This window comes from Pristiophorus japonicus, chromosome 5 (assembly GCF_044704955.1).
Source record: "Pristiophorus japonicus isolate sPriJap1 chromosome 5, sPriJap1.hap1, whole genome shotgun sequence".
Lineage (NCBI taxonomy): Eukaryota > Metazoa > Chordata > Chondrichthyes > Pristiophoridae > Pristiophorus > Pristiophorus japonicus.
The window spans coordinates 230,347,503-230,372,665 of NC_091981.1; the positions used below are offsets into that span (position 1 = coordinate 230,347,503).

Here is a 25,163-nt window from a genome sequence, read left to right on the forward strand (position 1 = left end):
GCCATTCCAAATTATGAATGTAGGAGCCATTGCACTGATCCCTGGGCATTCCACTCTGTATTTTCCCCATTCCTAAACACCTGCCCCTTTGACATCACTCATCTAATAATCAATAGCAAATTTCCTCATGAAAGGCTACCAAAGACTTTTGGAAACGTAAAGACACCACATCATGTAGTATGTCACTGTTTGCTTGGGATGCCACTTTCTTATACGAAAGCTAAAGCGGATGGACTGGTGGCACCTTTTCCTTCTAAAGCTATGTTGGCTGTTATTTGGTGGAACATCATACATGTCCTGATAATTGATTACATTAGAATCATTACGGCATAGAAGGAGGCCATTCGGCCCATCGTGTTTGTGTCAGCTGAAAAGAGCTATCCAGCCTAATTCCACTTTCCAGCTCTTGGTCCGTAGCCCTGTAGGTTGCGGCACTTCAAATGCCTACCCAAGTACTTTTGGATGAGGTGATGGTTTCTGCCTCTCCCACCCTTTCAGGCAGTGAGTTTCAGACCCCCACCATCCTCTGGGTGAAAAGAAGTTCTCCGCAACTGCCCTCTAATCCTTCTACCAATTACTTTAAATCTATGCCCCGAGTTATTGACCTCTGCTAAGGGAAATAGGACCTGCCTATCCACTCTATCTAGGTCCCTCATAATTTTATACACCTCAATCAAGTCTCCCCTCAACCTCCTCTGTTCCAAGGAAAACAACCCCAGCCTATCCAATCTTTCTTCATAGCTAAAATGTCCCAATCCTGGCAATATCTTCATAAATTTCCTCTCTAGTGCAATCACATCTTTCCTGTAATGTGGTAACCAGAACGGCACACAGTACTCCAGCTGATGCCTAACTAGTGTTTTATACAGTTCTAGCATAACCTCCCTACTCTCTTTTTTTTTTCTACCAATGCCTTGGCTAATAAAGCAAAGTATTCCATATGCCTTCTTAACCACCTTATCTACCTGTACTGCTACCTTCAGGGATCTGTAGACATGCACTCCAAGGTCCCTCTGTTCCTCTACATGTCTCCGTATCCTGTCATTTAATATATATTCCCTTGCTTTGTTAGCCCTCCCCAAATGCATTACCTCACATTTCTCTGGATTGAATTCCATTTACCACTGTTCTGCCCACCTGACCAGCCCATTGATATCTTCCTGCAATCTACTTTGTTTCAAGCATGAATGGGTGACACCTGTCCCGTGGGCTAGCTGATGATGTAAGTCACTGCTAGTCTCTCAATTTATTAGGATGACATTTTTTCACATTACAAGCATAAAACATAATGACAATGTAAACATTGTTGCATGCATCTATAGAACCAACTTTGTTTACCAATAGTTTCGAGCAGAACCCCACATGAAAACGCTAACTGAAATGGCAGAATAGTAAATATATAAACTCAGAAAACTAAGCATGTGCATAAAAATATAAAAGTGATTGATATACTAATTTACAGGAGGAACCATTGACCTAATGATAGATACAGATTTTACAAAAGTAAAATTGCTCAGTCAGTATGTTTGGTACAAATGTAGACATTTTTTTAATCTATTCATGGACCAATTGTGACGGGTACAATTAGCACAGTTAGATTAATATTCAGTAGCAGGTTGTTAAGTCTCTAGTTTTGGGAGTCTCAACATTAGGCTGTAGAAAGGGCCTATTGGGACAGCACTGTCACTTGTGCATCGATGATGAATTTCAACTGTGGGTGGGATGCTCTATTTAAAATGGAAAACAGATGTTCATTACTAGCAGTTTATGCAGTTATGTCAGAGCTGTGTTGGTGCATGCTTTAAGTTCGAGAAGAGCTGTTAGTTTAAAGTGTACATTGATAACCTGATGCAAATCAGATCTCAATAGAAATCATTCAATGCTTTGGGACATCAGAAAATGTTTAGATAAGTCTTGTTATTGTTTCAATTAGTCTAGTCCGCTGCAAACCTGCGACCGGAATCTTACATAGTTTCCATCATAGCTTTAAGTGTTTTTTTTTAACATCGCTAGATGAAGCGCCAGGAAGAGATGACATCTTGGTTAAAAAAGATCCTGTGAAATGAGTGAGAGCTGGCAATATTGTTTTGTACACTGGTGGCAGGTATATGACAAAAATGAAGCAGTTGGTTTGCATATGTTCCTGCTCTACAAGGACCTTGCTATTTTCATACTCTACCCTTGAGATTTCAAATGGCAGTTTGACAGAAGGCTAACATCACAGTATGATGTGAGCATCTGCGTAAGGATCTAGCTACTGAGCATGCTCATTGGTGTGACGAGCTTCTCTGTCTCCCTAGAGAGATGGATTGAACTTTGCACTTCCAAATGTCAGTAAATAAATTCCATATTGGACTTCAAAAGGTTCCCCAGTACAATGTTTTTTGTCTGTATTGTTGTGGACTGCCTGTGCGATGAGCTGAGATACCTTGTTGCACCAGGGGAATTTTGGTGTCTGAAGATTTCAAGTAAGGAAAACATTTACCCTTCATCTATCAAATGAGCTAGCAGTCTTTTTTCCTTGCTAGAGTGACTCATTGCAGAATGAGAGAGAAGGGAATAGAGTGAAAGGAGCACGTTTGCAAGCACACCGGCAAGGTGGGTTAAAAGTAAAGCAGCACTGATTATGCAACACGTTTTGTTAGGATCTGTGCTGGGCACAGCTGCTGTGGACAATAACTGAGCTCTCTAACTAATGAAGGCCACCTGGATAAGGCTTCTGAAAAGAGCCAAAGGAGGACGTTTGAAGAATTCTGATATCTGTGTAAGAGCAAACATTTTTAAATTTGTTTTGAGCAATTAAATTGTTTTGAGCAATCCGCGATTGGGTGTTGACAACGTTTGACAATCACTGCTGGCTTTTTCTAGCACTATTTTATAATCTCTAACTGTTTTGATGAATTAATTTGCTGAGCTCCTCCCCAGTCTGACCTTTTAATGTGCACAGTGAGAATTTGTCGCAGCTTAACCGTTTGAGTGCATAGGTGGCAGGCTTTGGCTGGAATCTGACGGAAACTAGCCGTTGTTTACAGAAATCAAAAGTTGCAAAAACATATTGGGTATCACTAAATGCTGTGCTTTTGTGACGTTATGATATAACATTGTTTCTGTCCATGTATTATAGATGGTTTCTTTTGCGCTGTCCGTTTACTATTTTGCTACTTTTAGTAACTGTTAGTGCAGTAATCTGCCATTACAAAATGGCTCGAGCCGTGTCAGCAGGTAGCACTCTTCCCTCTGAGTCGCAAGGTTATTGGTTTGTCTCACTCGAGACTTGGGCACAAAAATCTAAGGTGACACTCCAGTGCAGTACAGAGAAAGCACTGCACTGTTGGATGAGACGTTAAACCGAGGCCCCGTCTGCTCTCTCAGGTGGACATAAAAGATCCCGTGGCATTATTTTGAAGAAGTGCAGGGGAGAGTTATCCCTAGTGTCCTGACTAATATATATCCCTCAACCAACATCACTAAAACAGATTGGTCATTGTCACATTGCTTGCTGTGTGCAAATGGCTCCCATGTCTTCTACATTCCAACAGTGACTACAATTCAAATATACTTCATTGGCTGTAAAGCACTTTGGGACGTTCTGAGGTTGTGAAAGGCGCTCTATAAATACAAGTCTTTTTCAAAATAAGTACATCCAAACATGTGCTTTCAATAGTACTTTGGAAGTACCTGGCATAAGTAAACCTGGGGGGAGGGAGAAAGAGAGAGAGGTGTAAGTATGATAGCTCCCTCTTTCTAGTGCATTCTTTTTCCTATCTGTCATCCTGCGGCAGATTTATTGCTAATTTATTTGCTTTAAACATGCAGAAAATTACGTTGAAATGAGTGGAGGTGCTCTGCGAGTGCAATGATTTTCAAACAGCACTGCACATACCAACTAATAAAAGGTCTAATTTCTTCCTCTGCAGGGTTCGGCAGACTCCTATACCAGCCGTCCATCTGAGTCCGATGTATCTCTGGAGGAAGACCGGGAGGCAGTACGGAGAGAAGCAGAGCGACAAGCCCAAGCGCAGCTGGAAAAAGCAAAGGTAGTGTAATGTTTCACAATTCGATCATACTGTGTTTTGTATCCAGCAGATGGAGTGTAATTGTGGAGGTAATGCTATTTTACATTTGGTAAGTTCACCCATAAGAGACAGAGGATCAACAAGTTCGAATATGCTGGAGACTGTGATCGAAACAGGCATTAACACCGAAGCAGTGATTTGAGAAAAGTACGAGTTTCCCTTCCAATTTGTTCAAATCCAGCTACATTTGCACACGCGCACATGTGCACACGGACACAACAGGTAGCAAAACTCTTACATGCCATCTGTAATGTTGCCCATGCGGTGGCAATCACATCAATATTCAAGAAAAGTATAAATGAGATTAAAATTGAATGCAGAAGATTTTTTTTTTAAAAAGAAGCCAACATTCAGGAATCTAAATCTAGTTCTTCAAATTTGAGAAGCACTGCATGTCATAGAATCATAAAGTACAGCACAGAAGGAGCCCATATGGCTCATCGAGTCTGTGCCTGCTCTTTTGAAGAATATTTAGTCCCACATCCCCGCTCTTTCCCTATATCCCTGCAATTTTTTCTCCAGGTATTTATCAAATTCCCTTTTGAAAGTTACTATTGAATCTGTATCCGCCATCCTATCGAGCAGTGCATTCCAAATCCTAACCACTTGTTGGGGCTATCGTTTAAGGTTATGTCCAAAAGGGACAAAATTGAGATTTGGAAATTAGGTTTTGAACTTGAGGTGACAATCACTCCTGGGCACTAAGCTCCCCAGATACATAAATCTCATGTAATATTCATGAAATGTAGCAAAGCTGCAGCAACGTTTGATGCAGGAGAAGCCATTAGTCCTTGACTTTTGAACATCTTTTCCTTTACCGCAGGGGGTGCAATGTCATTTGGCATATGAATATTCTACACTTTAAACATTTTTTTCTGAGAAGCAACTTGTGAAGAGCTGGATAGAAGCTGTGATTCATGCTGGGTAGTTTGTGTTGCATTATACATATTTACTTAAGTCTTCAAGGGAAGTGTTGGCTGTTCCATTCCATAGGCACACAAACCGCAGATAGCCTTGTTTGATAAACACCCATTGCAATGATTGTTTTCCGTTGGAAAACTTGAAAAAGTGATCTGAATAAAACTCCAAATCACTAACAAAAACAACTTGCATTTATATAATGCCTTTAAGGAAGTAAAGCATCCCCGGGCACTTCACAGGAATGTAAAACAGAAAAGCAAATTATAATTTAAATGGAGAAAAATTGCAAAGTGCTACAGTACAGAGAGACCTGGGGGTCCTTGTGCATGAAACACACAAAATTAGTATGCAGGTACAGCAAGTAATCAGGAAGGAAAATGGAATGTTGGCCTTTATTGCAAGGGGGATGGTGTATAAAAGCAGAGAAGTCCTGCTACAACTGTACAGGATATTGGTGAGGCCACACCTGGAGTACTGCATACAGTTTTGGTCTCCGTATTTAAGGAAGGATATACTTGCATTGGAAGCTGCTCAGAGAGAGTTCACTAGCTTGATTCCGGGAATGAGGGGGTTGACTTATGAAGATAGGTTGTGTAGGTTGGGCCTATATTCATTGGAGTTCAGAAGAATGAGAGGTGATCTTACTGAAACTTATAAGATAATGAGGGGGCTTGTCAAGGTGGATGCAGAGAGGATATTTCCACTCATGGGGGAAATTAAAACCAAGGGACATAGTCTTAGAAAAAGGGGCCGTCCATTTAAAACTGAGATGAGGAGAAATTTCTTCTTTCAGAGGGTTGTAAATTTATGGAATTCTCTGCCACAGAGAGCTGTGGAGGCTGAGTCAATGAATATATTTAAGGCAGCGATAAGGGAGTAAAGAATTATGGGGAGCGGGCAGGGAAGTGGAGCTGAGTCCATGATCAGATCAGCCATGATATTAAATAGCAGAGCAGGCTCGATGGGCCAAATGGCCTACTCCTGCTCCTATTTCTTACGTTTTTATGTAATCAAACACAAATTGACATTGAGCCAAAGAATAAGATATTGGGGCAGATGACAAAACATTTGGTCAAAGAGGTAGGTTATAAGGAGAAGAAAGAGAGGCAGAGAGATTTAGGAAGGGAATTCCCGAGCTTGGGGCGTAGACAGCTGAAGGCATGGCTGCCAATGGTGTGGCTAAGGAATTCTATGATGCACAAGAGGCCAGAATTGGAGGCGCACAGTGTTCGGAGGGTTGTAGGCCTGGAGGAGGTTACAGAGAATGGGGGGTGCGGGGAAGCGAGTCCACAAAGAGATTTGAACACGAGGATAAGAATTTTAAATTCAAGGGGGTGGAAATTCGGTCGGGCCTCTGTTGCGGCATTAATTCAGGCGGAGCGGTACATTTTGCGCTGGGAAATATTTGCGTTTCCAGATGCAAAATTCACCAGCTGGGCCCTGAGTGTGGAGCACAGCACTAAGGGAGACATTCCACACCTCTTCTTTTAGGGCAAAAAGCCAGCTGAGCAACTGAAAATCCCGTGCTAAACAGCCGGCCTCGGAACGCCCTAAGAGAAGCTGCCGTGGAAAAAAGCCACCAAAAACATTCCCAATACCTTACTGATGCCACATCAACATAAATCGTAAAAATACAAAACAATCACAGTTACCTCAGGTTGACATTACTTCACTCACTGCAACCAGTATAGCTCGGACTGCCAGCTTTCACAGGCATTCCCACTAGAGGGCACTACATTTCGGGTGCGAAACAAGTATCGAGACATTGTCCCAACTGGGGGCATTGCTCATCTCTCCTGGACGGCACTGCTCCGTGACCCACAAACCCGACACCGAATGTCCCAGCGGGGCGCTGGAAGCTAGCCGCCCGCCCGGAAATTATTTCCTCTGCCATTACTGCCCGTCCAGGGCAAAAACTGAGGTGGCAACAAACCAAAAATCCAGCCCCATGTATAGCTGGACCAGGAACCAATGTAGATCAGCGAGCACAGGTTGATGGGTGCATGGGACATGGTAAGATTAACTGTAACATTAAGATGCCAGTTGTCAGTTAAAACTCTAAGTTTAAAAAAAAACAACTCACTAGTATAGACATTTGCTCGGACTGGGCACTTTGCAGTTGAATAGCACCATGTGTAAAGGAAGCTACATCTGCAAAAGCACAGGTTTCTCCTTTAGGGTTCTGTAATCTCGGGGTAGGGTTTCTTTACCATTCTCTGTTGGTCACTACTCCATATCCACGTGTTTTTGTTCAGGCAGTCGCCACAAACATTTAGTTTTCTCTGCCAAATGTAAAAAAAAAATTCCAACTGATTTACCACTCGGAAGTGACAAACCTCATTTAAGCTCTTTATAGCCTGGGTTTTGTTGGGATCCACTTTAGTTTCTATGGGGAGAGTTTGCTCACATCAGTGCAGCCGGTGTCGGTGACGAGTCATGGCCCTGCTGCTGGCTCCGTCCCGCTGCCTAAAATGAGCTTACCACAGTGGGGCTTGTAAAGGCCGCCCAGCTTGTTTTCCGGCCCAATTAGATGGAGCGGGTTTGGTGGCGTTATTCATGACGCATCTGAGCCGATTTCCTTAAAGGGACCTGGCCACCTTTTGATGTTTGTGCTGTCAGTGTTCTACAGCACTAATGTACTGCAAACACTGACAGAGGTGCAGGGCTCCACCCAGGTTCTCCCATGACTCTCTCCATAAGCATATGGAGGGAGTAAGAGCATGCAGGGATGTCCTCTTCCCTTCTGATGGGCAGATGAGACCTCCCCAGGGGATCAAGACAGCCTGGTTGCACATTGCAGAGGAGGTCAGATGCAGGAATGTTGTCAGGAGGACCTGAGTGCAGTGGCGCAAACCTTTCGATGATCTCATCAGATCAGAAAAAGTGAGTACAAAGCCATGCTCACCTTCATCCTGCTGTGCTTTGTAAGACGTTTCTACCTTGCCTCCGTCTAACAGTATATAGAGTTCGGACCCATAGTGGAACAGACAGCTCGAGACAAAAGACCTCAGGGTAATGTTTCTTTATTTAAAATCTATCTATGATTACAAGCTGTACAAGCATACATGCATGCTAACACCAGTGAGTGACCAGTTCGGCGATGTCTAGTTGGCCCTTCTTCCTGTGCAACTGGTCAAGTCGCCTGACTCACTACAGCAGCCTCAAGCGTCTTTCTAACTGTGTCCTTTATACCCAAAACTTGGCATGCCTCCCAGTGCATACGTGTCTTAGACCATGTTGACTATTGTTCAATCATTTTACAACCCCTTAAAGGTTTGTTTTGCGGAACTTTCGAGGTCATGCAGATTATCCCAACCGTAGATTTGTAAACCACAGCAGTTCTATCTTTATTGCATTTTCCCAGCAACACGGCTTCTTAGCCTCTCAAAGCATGCTGGTACATCAAATTCAGTCAAGTTACAAGGAACGGCGCACTTTTTACAGCCTCTCATCACATCCCCATCACTGCCTTCTCTACCCTATTCCTGCACATCCTTACCTTTATTGCACCTCCACCCATCCCTCTCCCCCTCTATCCACAGTATCGCTTCCCCATCTCACTAGCCACCCCTCACACTCACCCTTATCCTAGTGCAATCATACCAACTAGCAACACACAAGGGTAGCCACTTGGGTGTTTTATCTAATGTTCATGCAAAGTTTCTGTTAATGTGCTGTCAATCGAAACCTTTATTTTCAACACTTTGCATTCTTGAACAGATTAGTGTGCACCTTTGGAAGATGCTTAGTGAGTTGCAGTGTATATAACAGTATCCCCACCCCTGCAATGGTGAGGTGTGACAGGAATAGCTTGGACATTGTAGGGATACTTTCTGGTGTTGGTGTGGGGTGGTGCCAACCTGACGCAGCATGTGGCAGCCAGGGTGTACAGTGCCAAGTGAAATAAATCTGGCCATGGCAAGGCCATCCCTGGCCTCCTGGGCAGCAGTGTGCTTGGGTGCTGATGCCGTGTGTCCTGTGCAGCATCAGGTGATTGCGGAGAAGGTTGGTCTTGCTGCTGGTGTGCCTGGTGATGCTGGTGTTGGGGCTGATCGTAGTCAGATTCTGAGGACTAAGGTGAAACAGTATAAATGGTACCCATGCTGATTAAATAGATGGCAGGTGAGGTTAGATGACAGAAGCAATCTGTCAATGGCGAGAGAGGTTGTTCCAAAGAGTTGACACTGGATGGAGAGGTTGCTCCAAACACTTGCAGCCTGCATAAAGATCAATCTGTCTTCCAAATGGAGTAAGCAACAGCTTCTGGTCTTTATCACATTGCTGTTTGTGGGAGCTGGCTCGTGCGCAAATTGGCTGTCGCATTTCCTACATTACAGCAGTGACTACACTCCAAAAGTACTTCATTGGCCGTAAAGCACTTTAAGATGTCCAGTGGTCGTGAAAGACGCTAAATAAATCCAAGTCTTTTTTTCTGCGCTTGGAAAGTGAACGGCTGCGAGATGGAAGCTTTTATAGTACATTTCAAGTTGTCAACTAATCAGCTGATTCAGTGGCCATTCACCTCCTGCCTCGGGTTAACAGACATGGTCCATCAGCAGCATGGATCCTGTGGGCGAGCAGTTAAAGTTAAAAGGTAAGGTTAAAGCCATTATTAAGAGTCTAGCAACATGCTAATAATTGCTTTAATTGGGTGGCCCGCCTCTGTGGGTCGGGTCCAATCCGAGATCACCAACGGGCCATTGGGAAAGATGCGTTGTGGCGGGATGACCAGGTTCCTGACCCGCTGTCAAAAAAAATCTAATTTCCCACCTGACCCGCCACCAATCCCGCCCACTCACCCCCTGGAAAATTCCGGCTTATGAGTTCTGATTGGACCTCCTTCGTATACTAGAATTTCATTCATTGCCACACAGCTGCTTGGAAGTCTTACAGAAGTTTTGACATATACCTCTGAAAATATTCTGGAGTTAAGAGACAGCAAGTGGTAATCCATGCAGCTAGAATTGCTAAAGGGTGTGATGAAATCCAGATGGCATCTAATTTTGCTATTAATTTTACTTTACCTGGCTCGCTTGGGTCTGATCCACTGAGGGTATCATTTACTACTTTCTGGGCCCGCCCTCTCATTTAAATTGGTCATGTTCACACGCATTCAGATTTTTCTGTTTGGTTTTAGGCCTGCAATTACTTTAGTGCACCATCTGTGGGTTCCTCCACTCTTTAGATTACTCCCCACTCTCAATCCTAGTCAATTATTTTCACTTTCTCTCACGGTTAAATAGGATTTATCTAGGAACACACATTGAAAATTCCTTTGCATCAGGTTTGGTTTACATTGGTGTTCACTTAACAGCTTACTCAGGCTTTCAAAAAAGTTTTGGAAACTGTCTTCTCGTTTTACAGTGCCTGCCTGGAATATTAATCCGAGGTCCTTTAAAAGATGTCCTAATATTTCCTGTCTGAGCAATGTAGGTTTCTTGCTCCACCTCATTTTTTTCACCTCCGAGTTGGAACCCTCAAGCAGCCTTCTGCATCTAAAGCATTATGTCCTGGATTATATAACATTTTATTCAGTCTCTGTAGAAATGCCATTCCTTTTGCTCGTACTGGAAACCCATTATTATTAATGCATCTGTCCCATGTTGCATTTAAACTCCATTTCTGCAGAATACTGTGAGCTGCCCAATTTTTTCAATCGGTTGATATTTTCTCCCACTTTTACAACTCTTGCATTTAATATTGTATCTATGGCCACTCGATCTTGTCACCCTCAACTACTGGAGACAGTTCTATCTACCCTGTCCCATTAATTTTAAACATTTCTATCATATTGCCCATTAGCTACGTTGTTCTAACATAAAAAGGCCCAGGACATCGCTGCACGAGTTGTTCATGGCAACAACCATTTCAGCTGCTTCATTAATGACCTTCCCTCCATATATGGTCATGATTAAAGCTGTTCTGATGATTACAGTGGGTCAGCTCCATTAACAACTCCCCATGATAATGAAGCAGCCCATGACAACCTGAATCAGGATCTGGACAACATCTAAGTTTGAGCTGATAAGCGGCAGGTAACATTCATGCTACATAACTGACAGTCAATTAAAAATTTTGAATGAGAAAAAGCCTAACCATCTCCCTCTGATCTTCAGTGGCACCACTATTGCCAGGTCACCCACCGTCAACATCTTGAGATCACTATCGAACAGAAGCTTAATTGGACCAGCCGGTTAAACACTGGTTAAGAGACTCAACTCTTATCACATCAAACCTCTCTACCACTTACAAGGTTCAAGTCAGAGCGTGATGGAATACCCACCACTCACCTGGATGGGCTCAATCACAATGGCCCGGAATTTGCAGTCAGCGTTGAAGCAAAGGTGTTTGCCGCTGGCCCCGAAGAAAGCTGCCCAGAGCGTTCGCGATCTCTCTGGTTAGAATTTTGCCTTTTCAGCATTTAAGTGATTTCAGCATCTGTAGTGGGATTCACTAGTGTGACGCTGCTGTCCAGAACTTAAAGAAGGCTAACTTTGAAGGTATGAGGCGTGAATTGGCTGAGATGGATTGGCGAATGATACTTAAGGGGTTGACTGTGGATGGGCAATGGCAGACATTTAGAGACCGCATGGATGAACTACAACAATTGTACATTCCTGTCTGGCATAGAAATAAAAAAGGGAAGGTGGCTCAACCGTGGCTATCAAGGGAAATCAGGGATAGTATTAAAGCCAAGGAAGTGGCATACAAATTGGCCAGAAATAGCAGCGAACCTGGGGACTGGGAGAAATTTAGAACTCAGCAGAGGAGGACAAAGGGTTTGATTAGGGCAGGGAAAATGGAGTATGAGAAGAAGCTTGCAGGGAACATTAAGACGGATTGCAAAAGTTTCTATAGATATGTAAAGAGAAAAAGGTTAGTAAAGACAAACGTAGGTCCCCTGCAGTCAGAATCAGGGGAAGTCATAACGGGGAACAAAGAAATGGCGGACCAATTGAACAAGTACTTTGGTTCGGTATTCACGAAGGAGGACACGAACAACCTTCCGGTTATAAAAGGGGTCGGGGGGTCTAGTAAGGAGGAGGAACTGAGGGAAATCCTTATTAGCCGGGAAATTGTGTTGGGGAAATTGATGGGATTGAAGGCCGATAAATCCCCAGGGCCTGATGGACTGCATCCCAGAGTACTTAAGGAGGTGGCCTTGGAAATAGTGGATGCGTTGACAGTCATTTTCCAACATTCCATTGACTCTGGATCAGTTCCTATGGAGTGGAGGGTAGCCAATGTAACCCCACTTTTTAAAAAAGGAGGGAGAGAGAAAACAGGGAATTATAGACCGGTCAGCCTGACATCGGTAGTGGGTAAAATGATGGAATCAATTATTAAGGATGTCATAGCAGTGCATTTGGAAAGAGGTGACATGATAGGTCCAAGTCAGCATGGATTTGTGAAAGGGAAATCATGCTTGACAAATCTTCTGGAATTTTTTGAGGATGTTTCCAGTAGAGTGGATAAGGGAGAACCAGTTGATGTGGTATATTTGGACTTTCAGAAGGCGTTCGACAAGGTCCCACACAAGAGATTGATGTGCAAAGTTAGAGCACATGGGATTGGGGGTAGTGTACTGACATGGATTGAGAACTGGTTGTCAGACAGGAAGCAAAGAGTAGGAGTAAATGGGTACTTTTCAGAATGGCAGGCAGTGACTAGTGGGGTACCGCAAGGTTCTGTGCTGGGGCCCCAGCTGTTTACACTGTACATTAATGATTTAGATGAGGGGATTAAATGTAGTATCTCCAAATTTGCGGATGACACTAAGTTGGGTGGCAGTGTGAGCTGCGAGGAGGATGCTGTGAGGCTGCAGAGCGACTTGGATAGGTTAGGTGAGTGGGCAAATGCATGGCAGATGAAGTATAATGTGGATAAATGTGAGGTTATCCACTTTGGTGGTAAAAACAGAGAGACAGACTATTATCTGAATGGTGACAGATTAGGAAAAGGGGAGGTGCAAAGAGATCTGGGTGTCATGGTACATCAGTCATTGAAGGTTGGCATGCAGGTGCAGCAGGCGGTTAAGAAAGCAAATGGCATGTTGGCCTTCATAGCAAGGGGATTTGAGTACAGGGGCAGGGAGGTGTTGCTACAGTTGTACAGGGCATTGGTGAGGCCACACCTGGAGTATTGTGTACAGTTTTGGTCTCCTAACCTGAGGAAGGACATTCTTGCTATTGAGGGAGTGCAGCGAAGGTTCACCAGACTGATTCCCGGGATGGCGGGACTGACCTATCAAGAAAGACTGGATCAACTGGGCTTGTATTCACTGGAGTTCAGAAGAATGAGAGGGGACCTCATAGAAACATATAAAATTCTGACGGGGTTAGACAGGTTAGATGCAGGAAGAATGTTCCCAATGTTGGGGAAGTCCAGAACCAGGGGTCACAGTCTAAGGATAAGGGGTAAGCCATTTAGGACCGAGATGCGGAGGAACTTCTTCACCCAGAGAGTGGTGAACCTGTGGAATTCTCTACCACAGAAAGTTGTTGAGGCCAATTCACTAAATATATTCAAAAAGGAGTTAGATGAAGTCCTTACTGCTAGGGGGATCAAGGGGTATGGTGAGAAAGCAGGAATGGGGTACTGAAGTTGAATGTTCAGCCATGAACTCATTGAATGGCGGTGCAGGCTAGAAGGGCCGAATGGCCTACTCCTGCACCTATTTTCTATGTTTCTATGTTTCTATGTTTCTATGTTTCTATGTTTCTATGTGAAGTCAACAAGCTGTCTAAGCAGCCAATCAAATTGCAGAATTCTCTGACGGAACCAGCAGCCAGATACTTTTATCTGGACTTTAAAAAAGAAGTTACAGAGAGCGAAACTAAGATTGGGGCTGTCACATGGGGAAAAGTAGAACCTGAAATAGCATGCACAAACTTTTTTTTAAAGTTTCAAATGCACGGTATTGGCAGTGTTGGAACAGTGAATGACTGACCGCAACTTCAGGATTTCCGCGCTTAGATCTGCATAAGGACATAAGAACTAGGAAGAGGAGTAGGCCATACGGCCCCTCGAGCCTGCTCCGCCATTCAATAAGATCATGGCTGATCTGATCATAGACTCAGCTCCACTTCCCCGCCCACTCCCCATAACCCCTTATCCTCTTATCGGTTAAGAAACTCTATTTCTGTCTTAAATTTATTCAATGTCCCAGCTTCCACATCTCTCTGAGGCAGTGAATTCCACAGATTTACAACCCTCTGAGAGAAGAAGTTTCTCCTCATCTTTGTTTAAATGGGTGGCCCCTTATTCTAAAATCGTTCCCTCTAGTTCTAGTCTCCCCCATCAGTGGAAACATCCTTTCTGCATCCACCTTGTCAAACCACCTCATAATCATATGTTTCGATAAGATCACCTCTCATTCTTCTGAATTCCAGTGAGTAGAGGCCCAACCTACTCAACCTTTCCTCATAAGTCAACCCCCTCATCCCCAGAATCAGCTAGTGAACCTTCTCTGAACTGCCTCCAAAGCAAGTATATCCTTTCGTAAATATGGAAACCAAAACTGCACGGTGTGGCCTCATCAATATAGCTGTAGTAAGACTTCCCTGCTTTTATACTCCATCCCCTTTGCAATAAAGGCCAAGATACCATTGGCCTTCCTGATCACTTGCTGTACCTGCATACTATCCTTTTGTGTTTCATGCACCATTGCCCCCAGGTCCCACTGTACTGCAGCACTTTGCAATCTTTCTCTATTTAAATAATAACTTGCTCTTTGATTTTTTTTCTGCCAAAGTGCATGATCTCAACATTATACTCCATCTGCCAAATTTTTGCCCACTCGCTTAGCCTGTCTATGTCCTTTTGCCGATTTGTGTGTCCTCCTCACACATTGCTTTTCCTCCCATCTTTGTATTGTCAGCAAACTTGGCTACGTTACACTCAGTCCCTTCTTCCAAGTCATTAGTATAGATTGTAAATAGTTGGGATCCCAGCGGCACCCCACTAGTTACTGGTTGCCAACCAGAGAATGAACCATTTATTCTGACTCTCTGTTCTCTATTAGTTCACCAATTCTCTATCCATGCTAATATATTACCCCCAACCCCGTGAACTTTTATCTTGTGCAGTAACCACATCTTGAAGTTGTGGTCAGTTTCAAAGTGATAATGACGGCGAACTGTTAGTTCGTTGTTCTTGCCCACCACAAATTCCAGCCCATTGATGTGAGAAGCTCAGCACCATCTAGGACTGAGCAGTCTGCCTAATCAATGCTCTTGCCACTGGAATCATTTTCTGCGCCCTTGGCCACTGGCGCATCATGACTGCAGTGTGTAGTTTGTACAGGTGCACTGCAGCAACTCAATAAGCTTACTTTTGACAGCATGTCCTCATCCTATGACCTGTACCACGGAGAAGGACAAGAGAAGCAATAACTAAAGAGCACCATCAACTCCAGTTAATTAGTTTATTTGCTGCCAGTATGTTGTTCATAGGTTATTCTAGAATTGGACTCTGATGAGATTTTCAAATCAAATTTTTTTTGGAATTGTTTTCTATCTTTCAGTTAAGCACTGAAAACTTTCCAAGTGCAGACTGCTTCTTGGCTTGGCAGCCATCAGTTTTGCTCCCAGTCACTTATATGCCACTTTCTCTATCTTTGTAGTAACTTGCTACTCTCTCTTTATTTATTTATATTATATTTATTTATTTATTTATTTATTTATATATATTATTTATTTATATTATGTCTGCATAATAATATATTATATTGCCTCTACCTACAGATTTCACTGTGGGTAGTTTTGAGGAAGTATTAATGAAGTGTATTAAACGTTGGCTATTTTTGGATACTCCAACTTTAGGTCTGAAGAACTTTAATTTCTTGATTTGGTCATATACTTTAAACTGAGACATTTTAACGATAATGCTTTATGCTGCTAAATCCGCCAAGTTGGCAGACCATTTACAAGAAAGTAAGTTCTGTTGGCTTTGTGTATTATACAGAACAACAATTGTTTTGAAGTTATGTTACAATCTTGGGATTCAGAAGATGCTTGAATTTCACTGCTGAGGTTTATAAGAGCCATTAAACTTCTTGATTTATACTTCAGCCTTGTAACTGGCGTCATCCAATTCAGTATCCAAATCATTACTGCCCCCAATGCAGTTAATTGATGCTGCACTCTGCCTGAGAAGGAACTTTTTGTATTATATTTCTTATCTGGTTAAGCTGGATAACTTTTCTGGCAATAAAATCTATGAACTATCATTCCCCTTGCTGGGTAAATGTACCGCACAGTGTTGTGCTGACCTCTTCACGAAGCTCTAAGTTTAGTGGATGTCATGTCCTGAGTTGCCTAATCTCTGTGGGCACTACAGTTGGCCTCAACAACTCCAGGCTAGAGAAAGGAATTCCCAGTTAGGATTCTCACTGCTCGTCGTTCTTCACTCATCCCGACGGGAAGGTGCTCGAGTTTCTGCTCAAAAGTATTAAAATTATTTGAAGAAAGATAGAGGACAAATTTCAAAATCTTTTAGATAAAATGTATATTTGCTTTTTTTTAATAAAAGAGAGATTTAGGTGGTCTGTAAAAAGAACGACAGACTGCTGATTACACACTGGTTGCATCTTTTGGTATAACTTTTACTCTCATGGGCTATCTGCTGGTGTCCGAAACATTGACGGCTATCTTGCCAGCCAGCACTCCAATGAGTCGCTAGTTTTGCAGGTGACTGTTCTTCAGTCAGTGCATTAAGCTGAGAGACCCGATCGATGCCTTTGTTCATTCTAATGGAGTTAATTTTTCAAATAGAAAGTTTAATTTTAGTTATCTCACCTGATTATCATGTGTTGTATAATGATAGAAATGGTAAGCATTGTACTTGCTAACAGCTGTCAGACTCTGGAGAGAGATGTAGGGGTGGGGCAGGAGAGAGAGCTAGAACTACACACTACCATTCTTAATTGTTTTTCAAGTTTTAAAAGAACAAATAGTTGCAGTTTGAAAGAATGCCACCTTTGTTTTGTTGTGGGTAATTATAATGTTTACCTTTTCTTATGGGGAGAGAGGAAGAGTGAGGCAGATGTGCACATCCTGGAACTAATTACAAAACACCAAATCCAATGTTTGCAGAGTTCCCTTAGAAAGTCGCAAACCAGCAATTACACTTGGGACCTTCCCCACCCAGGGCAGAGATCCTTTCCTTGCCTTTTTCTTCAGTGCTGATAGACATTAGAGGGCTGAAATTTCCCCTTTCCGATAGGCTGGTTTGCGCCTCCGAGAGGAGCTATCTGGGCAATAAGGACTTGTCGCCCGTGAACAGGCGGAATTGCCCCCAGGATGGTGGCGGTGAAATGGCTTTGCACCCCGCCCTGTAGTTTTCGCCCTGGGTGGCGGCGCACACGGCAATGATGTCATCGGCGTGAGCGCCGGCCCCTTATTGTCCCGCGCCGACCCATTTACACTCCACGGGGGAAATTGACCTGCGGGAGTGTGGTTGGCGCGGGGCTATGCCACCGACACTTTGCGGGTCGCAAACCTGTGATGGCTGAGGCGCCCCGTTTGCTATTAAAGGGGAGGGTCTTGCACTGCGGCCACCATCTCTCTTTTTTGTCGGCCGACTTTGCAGTCGGCATGACAGTGGCGGCCGTTGGTTCGGCCGGACCACAAATAGGCAACCTGGCACCACCTATTGGCCTGCTGAAACCCTCTCTGGTGGCCCAGTGGGCGCCATGGAAGCGGCTGCAGAGTTCGCAGCGGCCCTCCCCTTTAAGGGAAGGGGAGGCACGTTGTGACGTGGCCGTCCGCGTCGCGCTGACGACATCAGCGCCGCACTGAGTAACATCGCCGTGCTTCTACTCTCTCGTCCCGCTACTGTCCCGCGCCCGAATCTTTTTTTCAAGCGCCAAGACCCGAATTCTGGGTCATTTAGGTTCTGCTTTCGCCGGGAAATTAAATATTTATTATATTGAAATTGTGCACCCCAAAGGGGGCGTGGGGCAGTTTTGCACCCTAGAAAAAGTTGAACCTTGCACTTAGCCTCGAGTTGTGCCAAACTCCAGGATTTGCCTCCGATGGTGATGCTAGATCAAATAAACTTACCTACCCATGCTGACAACCTTCAGCTGCCCCACTGCAATATTGCCCAACACCAGCACCCCCTCTCCTGTTTTTCACAATTTCAGGACCATTCCAAAGTGCAGCTAAACCTCATTTCCTCATCCGAATTTTGCTAAAAGCAGCAATGTAACCATTTTACATAGAATTTACAGCACAGAAAAAGGCCAATCAGTCCTACTGGTCTATACCTATGTTTATGCTCCACACGAGCCTCCTCCCATCCTACTCCATCAAACCCTCTCAGCATATCCTTCTGTTCCTTTTTCCTTCGTACTTGTGTAGCTTCCCCTTAAATGCATCTATGCTATGCACCTCAATTACTCCGTGTGGTAACAACTTCCACGTTCTAACCACTCTCTGGGTAAAGAAGTTCCTCCTGAATTCCTTTATTGGATTTATTAGTGACTATCTTATATTTTGGTGACCCCTAGTTTTGGACTTTCCCCAAAAGTGGAAGCTTCTCTATATCTACCCGATCTAATCCCTTCATAATTTTAAAGCCCTCGTTGAGGTCAACCGCTCATGACTTCCCCTTTCTGGAAAAATAGAGCCCCAGTCTGTTCAGTTTTATTTAATAGTTATATATTCAGTTCTAATAATCATCCTTTTAAATCCATTTTGCACCTTCTCCAGTGCCTCTATATCCAGTTGGTGCATGTCATGTGCTATCCTGCTGTGTTTTTTCATCTTTTAAAGTGGTAAAGAATAAAAATTAAGTACCAAAGTAAAGGAATATATACTTTTTTTAAAACACTCATTTACAGTTTTTACAGAATAATGGATACTCACTCAGAGGTTGTAGGTCAGTATGCAGTGTGAGAAATTAAAAAAATTAAGTTACCTTTTCCCCAGTTCAAAATTAGAAGGGGTTGGGCTATTTAAAAAAGGAATTTTTGTACGAAATTGGCCTCTTGCACAAGTATGAATATGAAATGTTTGAGCTGTCGCTCACACGCACGGATGTGAAACTCGCCAGTTTATGCATGAGCGCGTGTGAATGAGGCATAGTCTGTTTTTTTTAATAAAGTAATTAGGAGGCACCGACCTGCGTGAGAACACCAGCGGCAAGTCGGGGCTATAAAAGGAGCGGCGAGCAGCGGCCTGGGAGCACGTAGAGGTATACTACTCCAGGGAGCAGCACGAGCTGCGACAGCAGCGAAGAGTGATGTCATCAAGGTCCAGGTCGGTGATTGGAGTGTGGGCAAATACAGCAGGAGCGGTGAGGTCGGGGCAAATGAGCGGCGAGAGATTGTAGAGGGACGTGATTGGGGCCCAGGAGAGGCGTGACTTCGGGGTCAGGGGCCCTGGGGCAGCACGGGCCAGCCCACACTATGATATGTGTGCGCACTAGGTCCATGCAGCAGAGCAGGTCTCCAGTCGCCTTGGGTAAACCTTGCCACTGGACCAAGACCTAGCTCTGTCAAGCCCGTGTGATGGCTGGTGTGCAATGGCCACCACACGTTAAAAAAATCCACGCACAGGCATTTTCCACCCTTCAGAATGTAGTTCAGGACCTGGAGTTTTAGGTCCTTCATTGGAACATCTGTGAACTCATCCTTTTTTGGCGTGGAAGCAAGTCATCCTCGTTTCGAGGGACTGCCTAAGAGCAAGAAGAATACAGTAATTGAAAATCAAACATTTAAGGGCGGATTTTAACTGGGGGCAGGAGTCGTGCAGGTGGGGGCCAAGGAGGATGGCAAACTGTCCAGACCTCTAGCAGGAGGCCCGGGAAACTAACTTCTGGTCCTATCTGGCTTCTGCTCAAGCCCGAGTGAAGCACTAGCTGGCCAACAGGTGGAGCATGATGTTGGACGGCAAGAGGTACTGCCAGGGAATTTAAGGAATGGTCCCTGGAACTCGGGTAAGTGATTGGGAGGAGGGGTCGGGGGCGTTTGTGCTCGGGTGAGGGAGTGGGAAGCTTGGGGAAGGGGAGGACAAGGTTTTCTTATGGGGGCCGGAGGAGCACTCCAGCTACTCTTGACCCACAAGTAAACTGAAAAAAATCCACTTACTTTTCTTGCCCCAGCTCCTCTTGCTGCCAGGATGGCCTGGTGTAGGCCGCTAGTTAAAATTGCAGTCTGGCCCTGATGTCATCGAAGTCCATTCTGCATATTTAAAGAAGGGTCGTTGCTTAGAAGACCAGGTTAATATCGCAACCTGTAGGAAGGCAATGAGGGTAAGTAGCACAGGCCAGTTTAACTGCCCCCCAGTTTCTGCTGGGCAGGCAGGGTTAATAGAGAGGATATTTCCATTTGTAGGGGAAACTAAAACTAGGGGACACAGTCTTAGAATAAGGTGTCGCCTATTTAAAACTGAGATGAGGAGGAATTTCTTCTCTGAGGGTTGTAAATCTTTGGAATTCTCTGCCCCAGAGAGCTGTGGAGGCTGCGTCATTGAATATATTTAAGACAGAGATAGACAGATTTTTGAGCGATAAGGGAATAAAGGGTTATGGGGAGAGGGCAGGGAAGTGGAGCTGAGTCCATGATCAGATCAGCCATGATCTTATTGAATGGCGGAGCAGGCTCGAGGGGCCAAATGGCCTATTCCTGCTCCTATTTCTTAGGTTCCTTTAAGTTGCCTTGTTTTAATCACAATTACCAAACGGCCATCCCTGAAACTTTACTGTCCAATTGAAAACCAAGCATGAATTCCGCAATGGCAGAGGTGCTTTTCAGAAAGTTGCTTTATTGCTGGGGCTAAGTAGCAGAAACCCTTCAGCTGGCCTTATTGTAGCTTAGAAACATAGAAATATAGAAAATAGGTGCAGGAGTAGGCCATTCGGCCCTTCTAGCCTGCACCGCCATTCAATGAGTTCATGGCTGAACATGCAACTTCAGTACCCCATTCCTGCTTTCTCACTATACCCCTTGATTCCCCTAGTAGTAAGGACTTCATCTAACTCCTTTTTGAATATATTTAGTGAATTGGCCTCAACAACTTTCTGTGGGAGAGAATTCCACAGGTTCACCACTCTCTGGGTGAAGAAATTCCTCCTCATCTCGGTCCTAAATGGCTTCCTCCTTATCCTTAGACTGTGTCCCCTGGTTCTGGACTTCCCCAACATTGGGAACATTCTTCCTGCATCTAACCTGTCTAACCCCGTCAGAATTTTAAACGTTTCTATGAGGTCCCCTCTCATTCTTCTGAACTCCAGTGAATACAAGCCCAGTTGATCCAGTCTTTCTTGATAGGTCAGTCCCGCCATCCCGGGAATCAGTCTGGTGAACCTTTGCTGCACTCCCTCAATAGCAAGAATGTCCTTCCTCAGGTTAGGAGACCAAAACTGTACACAATACTCCAGGTGTGGCCTCACCAAGGCCCTGTACAATTGTAGCAACACCTCCCTGTACTCAAATCCCCTCGCTATGAAGGCCAACATGCCATTTGCTTTCTTAACCGCCTGCTGTACCTGCATGCCAACCTTCAATGACTGATGTACCATGACACCCAGGTCTCTTTGCACCTCCCCTTTTCCTAATCTGTCACCATTCAGATAATAGTCTGTCTCTCTGTTTTTACCACCATAGTGGATAACCTCACATTTATCCACATTATACTTCATCTGCCATGCATTTGCCCACTCACCTAACCTATCCAAGTCGCTCTGCAGCCTCATAGAATCCTCCTTGCAGCTCACACTGCCACCCAACTTAGTGTCATCCGCAAATTTGGAGATACTACATTTAATCCCCTCGTCTAAATCATTAATGTACAGTGTAAACAGCTGGGGCCCCAGCACAGAACCTTGCGGTACCCCACTAGTCACTGCCTGCCATTCTGAAAAGTCCCCATTTACTCCTACTCTTTGCTTCCTGTCTGACAACCAGTTCTCAATCCATGTCAGCACACTACCCCCAATCCCATGTGCTTTAACTTTGCACATTAATCTCTTGTGTGGGACCTTGTCGAAAGCCTTCTGAAAGTCCAAATATACCACATCAACTGGTTCTCCCTTGTCCACTCTACTGGAAACATCCTCAAAAAATTCCAGAAGATTTGTCAAGCATGATTTCCCTTTCACAAATCCATGCTGACTTGGACCTATCATGTCACCATTTTCCAGATGCACTGCTATGACATCCTTAATAATTGATTCCATCATTTTACCCACTACTGAGGCCATGCATTTGCCCACTCACCGAATCTGTCCAAGTCACTCTGCAGCCTCTTAGCATCCTCCTCACAGCTCACACTGCCACCCAGTTTAGTGTCATCTGCAAACTTGGAGATATTACACTCAATTCTCTCATCCAAATCATTAATGTATATTGTAAATAGCTGGGGTCCCTGCACTGAGCCCTGTGGCACCCCACTAGTCACTGCCTGCCATTTTGAAAATGACCCATTTATCCCGACTCTCTGCTTCCTATCTGCCAACCAGTTCTCTATCCACGTCAGTACATTACCCCCAATACCATGTGCTTTGATTTTGCACACCTATCTCTTGTGTGGAATCTTGTCAAAAGCCTTTTGAAAGTCCAAATATAACACATCCACTTGTTCTCCCTTGTCCACTCTACTAGTTACATCCTCAAAAAATTCCAGAAGATTTGTCAAGCATGATTTCCCTTTCATAAATCCATGCTGACTTAGACCGATCCTGTCACTGCTTTCCAAATGCGCTGCTATTTCATCCTTAATGATTGATTCCAACATTTTCCCCACTACTGATGTCAGGCTAACCGGTCTATGATTACCCGTTTTCTCTCCCTCCTTTTTTTAAAAAGTGGTGTTACATTAGCTACCCTCCAGCCCATAGGAACTGATCCAGAGTCGATAGACTGTTGGAAAATGATCACCAATGCATCCACTATTTCTCGGGCCACTTCCTTAAGTATTCTGGGATGCAGACTATCAGGCGCTGCGGAATTATCGGACTTCAATCCCATCAATTTCCCTAACACAATTTCCCACCTAATAAGGGTATCCTTCAGTTCCTCCTTCTCACTAGACCCACTGTCCCCTAGTACATCTGGAAGGTTATTTGTGTCTTCCTTCGTGAAGACAGAACCAAAGTATTTGTTCAATTGGTCTGCCATTTCTTTGTTCTCCATTATAAATTCACCTGAATCCGACTGCAAGAGACCTGCGCTGCACATCACAGTACTTTTTTTAATGTGGTGTGTGTTTCTGCCTCTACCACCCTTTCAGGCAGTGAGTTCCAGACCCTCACCACCATCTGGGTGAAAAACGTTCTCCTCAAATCCCCTCTAATCCTTCTACAAATTACTTTGAATCTATTCCCCCTTTTTATTGACCTCTCTGCTAAGGGAAGTAGGTCTTTCCTATCCACACTATCTATCTAGGCATCTCATAATTTTATACCCTTCAATTAAGTCTCCCCTCAGCCTTCTCTGTTCCAAAGAAAACAACCCCAGCCTATCCAATCTTTCGTCATAGCTAAAATTCTTCCTGGCAACATCCTCGTAAATCTCCTCTACCCTCTCTAGTGCAATCACATCTTTTCTGTAATTCGACCAGAACTGCATGCAGTATTCCAGAGCTGTCGCCTAACTAGTGTTTTATACAGTTCAAGCATAACCTCCCTTGTATTCTATGCCTCGGCTAATAAAGGAAAGTATCCCGTATGCCTTCTTAACCAGCTTATTGACCTGGTTTTATTTTACCAGTTATTGATGTTAGGCTGATCGTTATGTAGTTGCCTGAATTAGAATTATTTCCCATCTAAATTTGGATATTGTTGGGTTTTTCCAATAAATTGAGACCTGTCCAACATTCAGTAACTCTCTCATGATTGTCAGCCTTTCACAAATTTCATCACTTATGTCTGAGCTACCTTGTTGTAGAAAGTTGAAGCAAGCCTGTTTGGGATTGTGGAAGAATACTGTTCTATCACAGATATAATGATAATTCATTAAAAAAAAAGAGAATTTCATTTGAAATGGCAGTGAAAAGAGAAGATATAGTTCTGATCGTTCAGCATAGATACCAGTTTGGCCTCGTGCCTCTCGAGCACTGCATGGTCTGTATTCTTTGCTCTTCTGCAGCCCATTTCTATTCCTTGGTAACTGGATACACAGACGAATCTTCTGCGGCTAAATTCCACACCTAAGCCATGCTGACTCCTAATTCTGTTGAGCTGAAGGTAAATCAAGTCTCTAAAGCAATAAAAACAGTGAAACACAGGAGTTCAGTTGAGTACAGAATCAAGTCTATTTTGCTGTACTCCATACCATTTTCTGTTCCAACATTTTCGCCTTAAAATCTGTAAGAGTTTCAAACACGATGAGGATATTTGTAGATTTTTAAAATATATAAATGAACCAAGCTAAATCCTAGCTTAAATACATATAGAAACTGCTGGAAACACTCAGCAGGTCAGGCATGATGTATGGAGAGAGAAACAGGGTTAATGTTTCAGGTCAATGACCTTTCATCAGAACTGGAAGAAATTAGAGATATCACAGTTTATAAGCAAGCACAGAGCTAGGAAAAAGGGGAGGGGGGAGAGCAAGAACAAAAGGGAAGGTTTGTGATATGGCAGAGGTCAGGAATGCATAATGATGATGACAGATGGTGCAAAGCAAGAGGGGTGGTAATAGGACAATAAAAAAATAAAAGATGGGTCCAGAGGAGGTGTAAATAGCAATAGCAGAAATATTACCAGCACCTGCTGTCTGAGAAAATGGGGGCAGGGTTATGATCTAAAATTGTTGAATATAATGTTGCCTCGGGAAGGTTGTAAAGTACCTAACTGAAAGATATGTTGCTGATCCCCGAGCTTGTGTTGAACTTCATTGGAACCATGTAGGAGGCTGAGGACCTAAATTCTAGCTTTCTCACTGTAGCATAATCCAATCCTCTGGAGAGGCATAGCAGCTGTCCAGATGTGGGATGGAGGTCACTCTTGTGCTCCACACAGCTGAAAGAACTCCTCTAAACTGTTGCTGTTATTGAATCGTATTATAAAATGTATTGGGAGCATTATGAATATATAAAGCCAAGTAATTGTTCGTCACAAGGTGACACTAGCATGTTCAAGTTTTTATATCTGTTGGGCTTATACAATTTGTATAGTTTAAGTGCATTGGTTTCTGTCAATAAATATACATTTTATTCA

The 25,163-nt window shown here is 43.8% G+C and overlaps 1 protein-coding gene across 4 annotated transcripts in view; it reads left to right on the top strand.

Moving 5' to 3' along the window:
• The window catches only part of LOC139264624 (voltage-dependent L-type calcium channel subunit beta-2-like), a 159,772-nt gene that overhangs the window by 48,175 nt on the left and 86,434 nt on the right, over positions 1-25,163 (top strand). For 3 of the 4 annotated variants that reach the window (XM_070881370.1, XM_070881373.1, XM_070881371.1), the window contains exon 2: positions 3,918-4,037. The exons of the other annotated variant lie outside the window; for it this stretch is intronic. In XM_070881370.1, the coding sequence (XP_070737471.1) occupies positions 3,918-4,037 (120 nt within the window). The remainder of the gene's footprint in view (positions 1-3,917; positions 4,038-25,163) is intronic. 4 annotated transcript variants of the gene reach the window in all.